A 15,041-nucleotide genomic window follows, 5' to 3' on the forward strand; every position below is an offset into this window, starting at 1 on the left:
TCAGATTATGGTGCACAGAGTATATTACGGGGTAGCTATTGTTAAATAGGTAGGTAAATGATTACTAAGTATAGAGAACGGATTTATAATTATGTACTAACTTAATATGTACCTACTTCTACCGCGTGCATTTAAAATGGCTGGCTTTTACGTAGGCAGGTACGGGTGGTGCATTAGGATTGAAGAAATTATTAATTGTACCTACGACAGTTTTTCCCTTTTTTTAATCCCCAAACAAGTCAGCCCCTTGATTACAATCCCAGCTGAAGGGTCCGGGGTTTTTTAATTTTTTTTATCCATTATTATTTATTTTTGTTATTTCACTAAAAGTTAGACAGCAATCTCACCTGGTGGTAAGCAACGAGGCAGTCTACTCATTTGAGATAACATCGAAGCGGCTTTGGGGTGTGGCACCCCCAATATATTTTACTAGGCATCGTACCGGAACGCTAAATAGCTAAGCGACACGTCTTTGTCGGTAGGGTGTCGGTAGCCATAGTAGTAGCTATCCATCAGATACAGTATTACTATTACATTACTTATATTTATGATCTTTAAAATGTCGGCGGACGTTTCTATAACATGCTACGTTAGTTAGGTTTTCTGACGTTGCACTTTGTTACAATCATTAATAGACTAATCTAGATATTTTTAGTACCTTTGATATAGATATAGATTTGTAATTATTGATTCAAATCGCGTCTTTTGATGATTGATCGGCGTAAAGATATAGGTAACTGAGATTAGCCGAAGTTAGACATATTATCTTAGCTACCTACTGCTACTAGTGATTACTAACACCTTAGTCTACCAGTTCAAAGCACCGACCTCCTTTAACATACAGGAGAGAGATATAGCTTTTAAGAATGTTTCCCACGAAATTTACCCAGTGCCAGCGCAGAAAATATATTTTTTTTACTCCTCATGCTTTTAAAATTCCTATTGCTCTCGTGCATAAAAGCGATTGTAGGTAAATCGGGACCGAAAAGCAGCAGCAAAAATAAATTTACGTGGAATGTAGGCAGGTATATTGTGCCAGTAACATTTTCAACTAAAAACGCACTTTTGTTTAATCAGTTTCCCACTCAAGTCTATAATGGTTTGGTCAAAAGTAGGGCCAAACCATTATAGACTTTAGCCTAGATTATAGCCAAGCCTTATTCTTATGAATAATTGAGATCAATTTTGTTGACTTTTAAATATTTTATGATCTGTACCTTACTTGTAGTAATAATTACCTACCTTTCTTGAGTGATAATTTAACTACTATTTACTTCGATCGGACTACAGTAGAATCCTGATACTTCAGTACTTGTTAGATTATTATTATTCACTAGTTGTGTAATATGACTTGTAGCTTTTAAATACCTATTTAACAATGTTTACCTTACTTGAAGTGGTAGTGGTACCTAACCTAACTTACCTTTCTTGAGTGATAATATACCTACTATTTACTTCGTTTGGACTATACTAGAATCCTGATACTTCAAAAGTTTGTAGAGTCTTTTTTATGAAAAAACAAAGCTTGTTTGTGGAGCTGCCCTTCCTTCACGCTCTAACTTAGAAACCAATTAACTTGGTTTTTGGCAGAGAGTTAGATGAAAGGTCGGAGAGTAACATAAACAACTTTAAATATAATAAATGCGGTGCGGACGATGAACGCGGGTATCAGCTAGTAGAGTAGTATATAGTATCTAGATTCTAGTGCCACTAGTGGGGTGTTACTTGTGTACTTTTAATAATTACCTTTTTAATTACATGATCGTTAACCCAGAGCCTCAGTATACCTTAATCTACTTAGCTAAAGAGACGTAACTTTTAGTAGGAAGCCTAATTGACTGAAGTTAAGTTTTACAAGGCGAGATGACAAGCGCTATATGATATTTGATTTAAGTATAATTCATCAATAAGATAGGCCGCTTTGAAAGTGTTTATGACGAGCCACAGTAATCAGTTGAGTGGACGCATTCGTGCACAATGATTGGTGTTATCATATCGGTGTTGTTAATTATATTATTTTGTTTGCGCTTTTACAAAAATGCATATATCAAGCCTGTGGATAATTTCCCACCCGGTGAGTATTAAGAACATTAGATATTTATTTAATTAAAATTAAAATCTTCTACTTGTACACTTGTACATATAAATAGTTTTATATATAATATATATATATATATAAATATATTAGGTCGTGGAAAAAGTTTCTTTGCATTTTTTAAGAAAATTCAAAACATTTTTTAATATAGTTTATTTACATTTAACTAGAGTATGTAGGTACCATTTTGTTCGATAACTTTTTGTTATTTTTTAGGTAGGGACATAATCCCATTGCTATAGAAATGTTGGGGCTTCTGATCAAAAAACCGCGACGAGTAGTTTTGGCAGTGCTCTCCTGACACTGCCTAAAGAATTCTGAAACAGGAGGAAATCTGAAGGTGCAGGACTATCGGTCGGATACATTAACACCTCCCAGCCAAACTCTCTTAATTTTGCTAGTTTTTGAGTGGCTAAAGATGTGTGATGTCTAGCGTATCATGATGAAAAACCATATCCCATTTGTTGATAATTTCCGGCCGATTTATCTCAACTTCTTGCTTTAATCTCATCAGTTGATCGCAGTAGAGTTCAGAATCGATGGTCCTGTCTTAGTCTTTGTCCTTATCGCTTCGTAGCGATCTCTGCCAGGCAACCTTAGGGTAAGGAAAACAAAAGGATAACAGACTGCAGGCTGTGCTTATTAAAAAAAAAATAATAACTACATAACTACTAATACTTGAACTAGATTACAAAAATAAAATAACATATAATATAATAAATATTAAAAAAAAACTAATATATACTTTAAAATATCATAAATACTTTAATAAGTAAATACTATTACAAGTCGTCTTTAATGTAAACTATAGTGATTTTTGACAGCTTTCTTAAATATATCAAGTAATTTAGACTGCCTTATGTCGATTGGGAGCGCATTCTACAGCTCTATGGCTTGCACTGTAAACGAGTGCTCGTAGACCTTAGTTCTATGAAAGGGCATTCTATATAGAATAGCAAGATTTTGGAGACGCTCAAGTTTGTTAATCTGGTCTTCAGTCAAATTAAGAAAGCTTGCATCCGCATAATCGAGAATTGACAGAAGGAGAGAATGGGCTATCATAACTTTGGTTGGGATTGATATGTCTTCTGCCCATGCTAGCCGTGCTGAAAGAATTACTACTTATTTCTAAGTGATGGCTACGTCATGAAATAAACCTACTGTAAAAGTTTTATGTTTCTATAACCACAACCAGCATTTTAGTCAGTGTGTTGATGGATCAGTTATTTTATTGCTGTTAAAGAAAATGAAATCTAAGCAAGACATTCCTTACATTCTAAGTTTTATTACAAATGGGGATTGCGACAAAGCCTTCTATCTATTCTCGATTATGCGGATGCAAGCTTTCTTAATCTGGCCGAGGATAAGCTTAATAAACTTGAGCGTCTTAAAAATCTTGCTATTCGGTTCATATTTGGCCTTCGCAAATATGACCATGTTTCCGAATTTCGACAAAAACTCAAGTGGCTTCCTATTCGTCGTCGCCGGGATATGCATGTACTTTCACTTCTGTACTGTGTGTTATTCATCTAAAAACTCCCGCGTATTTGAAAGAGAAGTTCACTTTTCTTGGTGAGCAAGCTGATTTAAGATCGTGCCGTGCGCTGACGCTGAGTATGCCTTATCATAAGACAAAATTTGACAAGCGTTCGCTTAGCGTACGAGCTGTGGATTTGTGGAATGCGCTTCCAATGAGCATACGACGATCCAAATCACTGGCGATATTTAAAAAAGCAGTTAAGGCCCATTATATTGTCAACTACTTTTAATAGCATTTATATACTTACTTACTCATTTATTGTATGTTAAAGTATTTAAATTTGTAAGTGTTGTTATTTTATATATTAGTTTATTTTTATATTTATTTATTAATTATATTATATACTTTGATCTATGGGTGTACACTAGTTTATGTATTAGTATGTAGTTATTCGCATATATGTATTTTAAAATTTGTACCACCGGCAGTCTGTTCTCCTCTTCTTTTTTTCCTAATTCAAAGGTTGCCTGGCAGAGATCGCTATTAATTATATTTTATATATGTTAATGTTATGATATACAAATAAAGAGTTTAATAATAATAATATCATTATCACATACAGCCTATTAGGGCCCCACATCTAGACAAAGGTCTTTCTCTCTCATGGGAGAGACCAACGACGAGTTGATGGGCTTCAAAGACCACTGGATCAAATGTTTGGACGGTACCAATGTTATAGTCCGCCCTAGTTATCGCACCCAAGATCTACGTGATCTTTTGTCATAGAGATATATTCTTTTCTAAGAGTAGATAATAGTTGACCGACAAGGCAGGTAGGCGAAAAACCATCGCCCATAAACAGGGCTACACTACACAGGGTATGCAAGGAGCACGTCCTTCAACGTGTCACCCGGTTTCCATCAATTTGATGGGTGTACCTATGTACCTATATACCTAATAATTACACCGGCAACCACGCACTTCAGACCGGCAGGATGATAACGTATGTCGCGACAGGCTTGCGACAGGCGTAAATATTGCAATCACTGCTGTCAAACGTCACGTTTCCATACAATGAATAAACAAAACTGACATTTGACAGCAGTGATTGCAAGATTTACGCCTGTCGCAAGCCTGTCGCGAGATCCCCGCGGAACACGGTCTGTATTGCAACAATGCTGCTTAGCGATAAAAATTACTTCCCCGGACGAGCTCTGTCACAAAAAGCTCTACTACTACTAATTTATAAACTTACTCGTAGCTGCCGTAATATATTATATATGTAGTGATTTTTCATTATTATTTAACTAAGTAGGTACACGTTATCTCTGTCGGTTATACATACTTATAACTCGTGAGTTATTTGACCCACAATTGTGATAATTTTGTTTATAAATTTTTAACTACTTATTATGGGCTAAGTACTTATATTGTTTCAGATTTTTGCAACACTTATTAAATGTGCTCATTATCAGTGTTTCATCAGCAATCGCTTCGGAATTATGATTTAAATTCCGTTAGAATAATTCGACATAAAGAACAGATTACCATTAAAATATTTATAAACGAAAATAACCTATGTATTAATATAAAACTATATAAAATGTAGAACGTCTTCGAAACAACCGCAGCTAGGTATAGTGCCTAAGATGCTTGCAGTATTAGCCTTCGAATGGCGAAACTAATTCATTGTCAAAGCTAACTGCCAGCTCTAGCATCACCGGTAGACTCGTAAGCCCGTTTAAACAATTTAAGAGAATTTTGGCTATCAAAAAACGTGTAGCATATTTGGAATTTGAACACAATTCTTGAGGAAGGTTATGGCTATTAAAATCACGATACATGAGCAGAGCAACATAGGGCGATGCGACACTGTGAGTCGTAGAATTTTATACCAAACGGGACAGTTATAGCGGCGCGGCGGTGTTCTAGTGCTTAGTTTACGCACGCATCGCTAATTTTTAGCAGTTAGTTTCATGCGTTTGAAGCAATGAAACATCACTTGCTTCAACGGTGATGAAAAACATCGTGAGGAAACTAGCATGCCTGAGAGTTCTCTCTAATGTTCTCGAGGGCGTGCATAGTTTACCCATACTCCTTAGAACTTATCTTTCTTACACGTTCTAGAGTGTTTCTAGTTATTATTTTCACTTTTTCAGGGCCACCAAGCTTACCAGTGTACGGCGCGTATTGGATTGTTCTCATGAAGCAACTAAACAACTTGGGTGGCTCTTTGAGAACCCTCGCCGCGGAATACAACACGAAGATAGTTGGCTTCTACCTCGGCCCGTACGCAACCGTCGTGATCGACGACCCGAAGCTGATTAAGGAGGGCTTGTACAATGAAGACTTCGATGGACGTCTGGATATCATTGTAGCACGAATGCGATCTTATTGGAAGACGCTCGGTAAGTTACTTGGTACTACTTTATTTTTAACCCCAGACGCAAAAACGTCGCGGTTTTATAAGTTTAACGTGAATGTGTGTGGTACGTTTGACGAAAATCTGTCCAGGAAGGCTGCCGCAACAAAATAGCGGTTGACATATTTTTCCCACAACTCCCTCAGTATGGGCAAAAAATGAAAAGGTTTGACTTGGCCGACAGTAGAAAATGGCAAATTAATTTTGATTTCTCATAACCACACAATAATATGGGTATCAAATGAAAGGGCTTGATGTAACCGATATTATAATAGAGATATATAAGCTGAACGTGGCCATCACAATACGCAGTAGGACGGATGTACAGAATATTTTATCACGAAAATGCGACAGCGAGTCTTCTCTGTAAGTATAATGTGGCCGCCAAATTTAAAGCATTTGAATTAGTTAATAAACTCAAAACCTAAAATTCACGTCCATAAGGACAAACTATAAGGATAACAATTTGGAAGCACGAATAAATAAAACGCTCAGGTCACTAATATCAGGTAGATTTTATTACGATGCAGTGGGTTAGCTAAGTCATTAGGTAAGTATATTTATTACAGAAATAAAGATATCTCTCATATTGATACGATATCGAATTAATTTAAATGTTCACAAAGTTCTTGAAAAGGTAACCTTTGATACTCAAATTAAAATATTCTTTATTCATGTAGGCCTATCCTATCCTCGGTATCTACTTAAATAAGATAGATAGATAGATGTTACTTAGGCATTGCATTGTTCGTCGTTAGAGAAAACGTGCATAAGTTTATTATCAAAACATGTAGATAACCTTATCCAAATATGATTGTTTTGGTATAAGAGAAAATGAAAAATTTATATTATGGAATATACCGGAGGGGTTTACGTTTCATCATATCAACGCATTACCGGCCTACTACAGGGCACGGGTCTCTTCCCAGAATTAGAAGATTTTGGGCCGTAGTTCACCACGCTGGCCCAGTGCGGATAGTTGGACTTTACACGCCTTTAAAGAACATTATGGAGAATCTCTAAAACGCAGGTTCCCTCACGATGTCTTCCTTTACCGTTGCGGCAAGTGATATCTTAATTTCTAAAATCGAACATAACTCAAAAAAATGCATGCTGGGATTCGAACTCGGACCCCCGAAAGCGAAGCTGTCCTAACCACTAGGCTTTCACTGCTACACGTTTATGTTTATCAGCGGTATGTTTTCCAAAACTGAGCTACTTAGCTCAGTTTTGGAAAACATACCCTTTACGAGATATTGACTAAGGTTTGTTCTTGTACTTGAATAAATACTGCGATACTAATGTTGTAACATTTAAGTTTCTACTGGTCATTTAATAAAAATTTGGAACACAAACACCGCTGTTGCGTACTTAGATATATTCCCTCGCGGATTTTTTGTAGGTATCAATTAGTATGTACTTTAATTATGTAGTACATAATTTTTTTGTGTCATCCATAGTTTTCTCAGCGCACGCCAAATAATGACTTTTATAGAAAAAATGTAGCCACTTTGGGTACAGGGTTACTTTTTTACAAAATAAAGTATAGAATATGCTACTTCCTGATAGTTAAGCTTTCTTTTGGCGAAGAAATGGTTAAAATAGGTCCAGTACTTTCGGAGCCTATCGGGTACAACAAACAAACAAACAAAAATATCTTTCCTCATTATAATATTAGTATAGACTAGCTGTTGGCAGCGTTCTTTGACGCGCTGAATACGGTTTTCTACAAATCCCGTGTGAACCGTTTTGTTTTTAATAAGTAGCCTGTGTTAGTCTCCGTACTTTCAAATGATTTTATGCCAAAAATAAGAAAGTAAAAAATAAAATAAACACATATATATTAGTAAGGATTTCCTATTAACATTTAGTATCATTATATAAACATTTATATGGGTTGAAGCGGTGAGAGCGCAGCAGGTAGCACTTTGAGTGAAGTCAAAGGAGGCCGAGTTTCGAGGGTCCGAGTTCGAATCCCAGCACGCACATCTAACTTTTCTGTTATGTGCGTTTTAAGTAATTAATATATCACTTGTTTCAACGGTGAAGGAAAACATCGTGAGGAAACCTGCATTCCCGAGAGTTCTCAAAAGTACTGGGCCAGCGTGGTGGACTACGGCCATAACCCCTTCTCATTGTGGGTGACCCGTGTCCTGTAGTGGGCCGTTAATGGGTTGATATGATGATGATGACAATTACATAATTATATTTGATAATATTGTTCCTAGAAGAATATTAAGCTAATCACTGAGTTTATGGTTATGCCTTTATGCGTTGACCATATTTATTAGGTAGTCATTTACATAATTACAATCTATTAATAGTATAGATAAATACGATACAGAACTGATAATAATCGATCAACTGATAAATAGTAATTTGCAACCTCGTTGCAATTAAAATAAATACATTGAACTAGTTATCGCCTGCCGCTTTTTCCGCTTTAGCTTCGATCATTACAAATCCGTTATGCTTATCTGTGCCGCCAAACGGCGTTGCTGTGTCCCGCTCTGAAGAGCTAGGTTGCAGGTATAATTACAGGCACACGAGAATTAACGCATCGGGTTGACGTACACAGGGTGGCACTTCGTAGAACGTGCACTACAAAGTCGCTGTGTTTATAGGCAATGGATTTCCATTTACCATCTGCAAGGCTAGCACAGCAGGGCTACCACAGGCGGGAGACTAAAATATATCCACGAGTACATCCCCCGACAGGGGATCTAAATAACGTGTCCACCTGCTAAAGCAAGGCAACATGGAATAGGAGAAGTTTACCCTTCTTTATTACATATATATTATTAGGATATTATTTCCACTTGTGCGCTAGTGCTCTGAGAGTTGAAGCTATGGGAGAAGATAAATTTTTATCTTCTCCCATAGCTTTAGCATCCCCGGGGATATAATTGTCTCAGGCAGGAGATTAAAATTATATCCCCCGATTATATCCCTTGACAGGGGATATAATTAATATGTCCACCTGCTGGAATCTCCTTAAGAGATACCCGGCTTCCTGGGGGGGTAGCTCTGGTTATTTGGGATTCCTAACCACTAAAACCGCCTCGGTGGCAAATCTGGCGGTGAAAGGTCTCTCCAGATATGATCGACCTTATACACCTTTCGGCATCCCAAGCGCACCCAGCCATAGTGTGTTGTGCGGTATCCCTGTCTGCTTCACAGTGATAACATCGGGGCTTCGCTTCACGGCCAATTCTAAACAGGTACTTACTAAAACAACCATGTCCGGTAAGCACCTGCTTAAGTCTAAAGGTGATATTGCCACCTATTCCTGCCATACTGCCTAACAGGTTAGTCCGTAATCATTTTAGACTGCTAACCTAAATGGTACATTACAGTCGAGGGCCATCTTGAAATGCAATAACAAATAATAAACCTATAACTATACACAATACCTATGTATATAGTATGTTGGTCAAATGCGGAGAATATAGATTAGTCACTCTATGACTTGTTCCTCTTTTGTTAGAGTAGATAATTATATCGCCAAGTTGGCCTTTAACACTTGTAACATAGTTTATGTGACGCCAGGGTGACTTCAAACAACAACAGACCGCATATTAATACGTAATAAGCGCAGCTGTTCTTTATTAGTATTTACTATCTATTCCCCGTGGTTTCACTGATGTTAACTTGCATCATTAATCATCAATAACCCATAATAGTCCGCTTCTAGATTTTTTTTTTATAGTAATAATTGACGGACCAAGCTGAAGACCAAACCATCGCCTTTCATCAGCAGGGTTAGGACAGGCAGGAGACAAAAAATATATCCCCCGATTATATCCCCTGACAGGGGATATAATTAACGTTTCCTGCTAAATCACGGGAACGTGGAATAGGAGAAGTTTAGCCCCGTTTATTATTATACATTTGGAAATTATACCCACTTGTGCGCCAGTGCTAAGCAGGGCAGGAGGCAGGCAGGAGACAAAAGTAATATCCCCCGGGCCCCAATTATATCCCCTGACAGGGGATATAATTAACGCGTCGTCCTGCTAAAGCACGGGAACGTGGAATAGGAGAAGTTTACCCCCGTTTATTATTACACACATATTATTTGGATATAATGTCCACTTATGCGCCAGTACCAACGTTGAAAAAGCTGTGAGAGAAGATATTTTTTTGTCCTTTCCCCGGGGAGATAATTGTCCCCTGCTTATGCTAGCCGTGCAGAGCCACACTTCGCAGGGCAGAAGGCACACGTCCTAGAACATGCCGCCTTGTGGCCATCAACCTTAGGCGTAGGTGTTCAGCCTCATGTGTCTTTAATAACACTGGCAACCGGAAGTACTTTCCCGAACAAGCTGCCACTAAAGGCCTCTCCCAACGGGAGGTTTTGCCCATACCCACCAAGTAAGGCAGATGGGTTGGTGATCGTAGTAGCATAGAGGACGCTGCCGCCCATTCTCCGTTATATTCCCTTAGTCACCTCGTACGAAAGCTACGGGAAGAGGAGCCAGTGAGAACTGTACTCTGAACTGCCTTCACCACACGATACATAAATTCTCCTCTTAGCTGCCTTGACCGATATTTGGAACATCGGTAGTTTCGCCAGGTTTATCTACATGAGATTGTCTTGTTCTTGCTGTAAAAATCAATTCGCTTTGTCTAATAAACACGATTGAAAATATAGTGGCCCTCTGGTAATCCGATAAACATATTGGAGGACAGTGTTGAACTTTTGAATTTGTCGGATTATAGAGTAGATTATAGACTCCCGCCTTAAACCTTCCATAGTGTCCGGGTTTTTTTACAGAGAACCTTGTAAACCGACAAATTACAGATCAAATCATAGGATTTAATAGATAGCTTTTTTACCTTATAAAAACACGTACCTTCAGGATAAAATACCTTTCAAATGGTGAAGGAAATATATAAATCGGTTTAGTATTTCAGAGTTTAGCGATTACAAAAATACCAACTATCTAATCAATATTAGTATAGAATATGAGTCAACAATGTTTGGTATAAGGAAAACGAAAGCGTTTGTATCAAATGTAATTACCTCCATTTGTAGATTAAAAATGTATATAATCTAGATAGATCATAGAATAAATAGATTTTTCAATATCCAAGATGAAATAAAAATACCGGAAAGCTCTCGGCTTGTAGTTGTTTACGTTGAAACTTATAACTTTTGTTTAAAAATTTTTTGGTTATCATTATAGTTTGTGAAATATTTAATATTCAATATTTTAGATAGATGTTCTTGTAATACGCTTGGAGTCGTTTTCATTTGTATCGACACGTTATAAAGAAATTTAAGAGGAAGCATCGCTATTGGTTAGGGCTGCCGCGATGTCTTGGCAGCTGCTCGACGGCAGGCCTCAACGCATTGACGGCAGATTTCGACGCTGAGCGTGTATACGTGCTTAACCTTGTTTTTACCATCCTTTTCCATGAGAAATTGAGAAAATCAGTATACCAAATCAGTATTTAACTTGTTTTGTAGGGTTTTGTTAGCTGTTTTAACTATATAATACACCCTGTATTAGTTTATTGTTTGTTTGTTTGTGATTTTTGTTTCAACGTGCTAATGTCTGCAAGAATAAGAAAAGTTGCATTTTTCGAGAGCCCAATTCTTTGACCAAAAAACAAATTATAATGTACATAAACAAACGTATATTGTTTAGAATACCCATAAAAGCTCACGGTGGAAGCATTTTCGTATCAGAAGTCGTTAAAAGAAAAAGTCGCGACTCGTGAGTATACAAATACATAGATTGGAAATGCTGTAAACAAATAACAATATGTTGTATTCTTTAATGACCTTAGCACAGTTGATAATGTTTGTTATTATTGTTATTATATCACTGTCTCGAGGTCTAACCTGTAAGTACACAATCAGACAAACAGCGCCCTCTACCTTATTGCAGTAATCTTCCGCATTACCAGCCAGGTTGATACTTTGAGTTATAAATAAGCCACACTTTCTGCCACTAGATGATCTAATCAAAAGTGGTACCTATATTTCGTGAAAAAAAATTAGCCACTAAAGGGGTACTCACACGGGGCAATCCGTCGCTTGGTGCACGTCTTCATGCATTTGTCTTTAACCACGTGTCTGTGTGTGTGTGTGTGTGTGTGTGTGTGTGTGTGTGTGTGTGTCTGTGTCTGTGTGTGTGTTCACACAGAACCGATATTGATTTAGTTTTTTTTTGTCTGAAAGGTGCATTAGTCGAGAGTGGTCTTAGTTATGTCTGATAAAATTCGTACCCAGAAGATGGCCGCCACCACAAAATGGCGGTTTACGTATTTTTTCACAATTGAGGGAGTTGTAGTTGAGTTGTAGAAAATGGGTATCAATTGAAAGGGCTTGACTAGTAGAATACTTTAAACTACACAACATTTCAACTCCAAGATGGCCGCAACCCTAAAATGGCGAATAACGTTTTTTTTCACAACTTCCTCATTATGTGTATCAAATTTAAGGACCTCGACTCAAGAATAATGTAAACGATAGTCGGGGTTTTTTTTTAATTTTAACTTAATAAGTTTATGGTTATTTTACAGGCATCTTCTTTACCGACGGCTACTTCTGGCACGTGCAGAGGAGGTTCACACTGCGATACATGAGAGATTATGGGTTTGGACGACGAGAGGAGAGCCTGGAGGCCGTGGTTGCGAGTGAGACTAAGGAAATGATCGATATGGCGAGAAATGGTCCCAAATATCCAGCTGAAAACGTAAGTTGTTTAGTAAAAGATATTCCACCAGACGCGACCCCTAAGATGAAGAGTCAAATCAAATCTGTAGTATATTTTATTCCTAGAAGCATATTGTCGTGTGTTGCTAATTTGGTCTTAGACGAAATACGACGAAGGTGATTTAAATCACCGCGCAGTGTCTCGTATAGGCAGAGAAATATCAATTCGATAGACAACGATTTTAATGTCCCAAAAGATAAATTATTGCCAGAAATGTGGGATTTAATAATGAAAGGATAACAATATGAATATTGAAGCAAAAATAAACTTGTTGTGCAGTTTACTTAGCTACATAAAATTGCCTATGAATAGGGCCATTGTTTATTATTTTATAACAAATTACTTAATGAAATCTTTAACATGTCTCTCAATAAGTTCAAAGTGTATATATAAAACGTAAGCATTACTACCGTCCGAAAAATCTGAGTTACTCCCTAGTCGCGCCTAAAGAATTCTTACTTAGATTCCAAATATATTTAGTGCTTTTTTGTGTCCGGGGGAGAAATATCGCCATGCTTATTTCTGCATTGTTGCAATTCTGTGTTCCGGTCTGAAGGGCGGTTGCCATATAATTAAAGGCACATAAAACTTACGCCTTAAATTGATGGACACAGGACGTGCTCCTTGCATACCCTGTGATTGTTAGTATGGAAGATTTCCAATTACCATCAGGTGGGTCATCTGTTTCATCTGTCAATTATTATGTACAATAAAAAAAAATCATACTGTAGTTTCACAAAAAAGTTTAGCAAAAAAAAAAGATTTGACCCCGACGTGATTTGAACACGCAACCTTCTGATCTGGAGTCAGACGCGCTACCGTTGCGCCACGGAGTCACATATAGTTCAGTTCGATTAAATTGATACGATCTAAAAGCAATACCGCAAACCGAATTTTTAATTTTTATTACTTAGCAAGCATGAATATGCAAAACAAATTAACTCGAGTATGCCGACTTTGTCAAAGTTTTAATTGCAGCATTTTACTTTTCTGTCTAATTAGTGAGCGCGCACCGGAAACCAATTATTCATTTATCTATGATAAAGTCATTCAACTATTTATAATACATTTGAAATATAATAATACATTAAAAAAAAATTATAAATAGGTTGCCTCCTTTTGTAGTCTTTTAAAATATCGCGTTTAAATGTTTATAATATTCATATTTTTTTTAATTCGATCAATGACCGATTGGCGCAGTGGGCAATTACCCTGCTTTCTGAGTCAAAGGCTGTGGGTTCGATACCCACGACTGGAAAATGTTTGTGTAAAGAACATGAATGTTTTTCAGTGCCTGAGTGTTTATATGTATATTACTTTGGGGCGAGGTGGCGATGTGTTTACGATATACTTATTTACACGTACATACACGTAGTATATTTATTTAAAAAAAAAAAAAGTTGTGTTGTGTCCAGTGGCGTGCACTGGGTTTCTTACCAGGGTATGCATACACCAGGAAAATGGAAAAAATCCTCCTCTTATACGGGCTATATTTCAATTTTAGGGTATGCAGTGCTTTTGTGCATGTATGAAGTGCACGCCACTGGTTGTTTCCACCAATTCGCATTGGGCCAGTGTGGTAGACTACGGCCTTAATCAATTCCAATTATGGGAGGAGACCGTGCCTTGTAATGGGTTGAAGATGATGATGATTATATAATATTGTAATTAAAAATATAATATCGTAAATTAAAATAGAAATTTTAATAGTTAGATTGCTTCCAGGCATATTATTAAACAATATGTTTAATAATCAATTAATATAATAATAATATAAAGGGTTTCTGAGGGATTGTTTTAAGAACTCGAAATAGTTGGAAAATCCAAAAGTGCACGCCTCATAATCTCATTCATTACAATAAAATTGAGATCAAACCACATCTAATTATACCGTGAAAAGTAATAGGCTGCTATTCCTCAAAATACTGAAGCCTATAAAAAAAAACAACACGATTAGTGAAGTATTTCGCTCGTTATCGTGACCACAAGATACGGGATCCGCACATACAGACACACGGACGTCAAAGTACAGAACTTTTTTAAACAATTTGTTAGTAAGGTTAAATAATAAAAAGAGATTTAAAATATCATGAGTGTTAAAAATAGTGTTTTTTCTCAACATTTTTCTATTTATATTCACTTATAAAAGCAATAAAGAAAAAAAAGTTTCTGTTAAGTTGGAGAATCACTCGGTGTGCCTAAACTGACAGTAATAAACGTAAAAATAACATAGGATTATCCATAAATATAATAATAATATAAAGGGTTTCTGAGGGATTGTTTTAAGAATCCAAAATAAACGCGGACGAAGCTAGT

General features: G+C 36.9%; 1 protein-coding gene and 1 non-coding gene across 2 annotated transcripts in view; one reads left to right on the forward strand and one right to left on the reverse strand.

The window, feature by feature from the left end:
• Positions 1-1,928: 1,928 nt before the first annotated feature.
• LOC120626538 (probable cytochrome P450 304a1) overlaps positions 1,929-15,041 on the forward strand; it is a 28,567-nt gene continuing 15,454 nt past the window's right edge. The window contains exons 1-3 of the mRNA XM_039894082.1: positions 1,929-2,074; positions 5,735-5,983; positions 12,532-12,704. Of these exons, the coding sequence (XP_039750016.1) occupies positions 1,978-2,074; positions 5,735-5,983; positions 12,532-12,704 (519 nt within the window). The 5' untranslated portion in view covers positions 1,929-1,977. The remainder of the gene's footprint in view (positions 2,075-5,734; positions 5,984-12,531; positions 12,705-15,041) is intronic.
• Trnaw-cca lies at positions 13,490-13,561 on the reverse strand. Its single transcript has one exon. It is a non-coding gene; the product is annotated as a tRNA-Trp (tRNA).

The sequence above is a fragment of the Pararge aegeria genome, chromosome 9, assembly GCF_905163445.1.
Source record: "Pararge aegeria chromosome 9, ilParAegt1.1, whole genome shotgun sequence".
Taxonomy (NCBI): Eukaryota; Metazoa; Arthropoda; class Insecta; order Lepidoptera; family Nymphalidae; genus Pararge; species Pararge aegeria.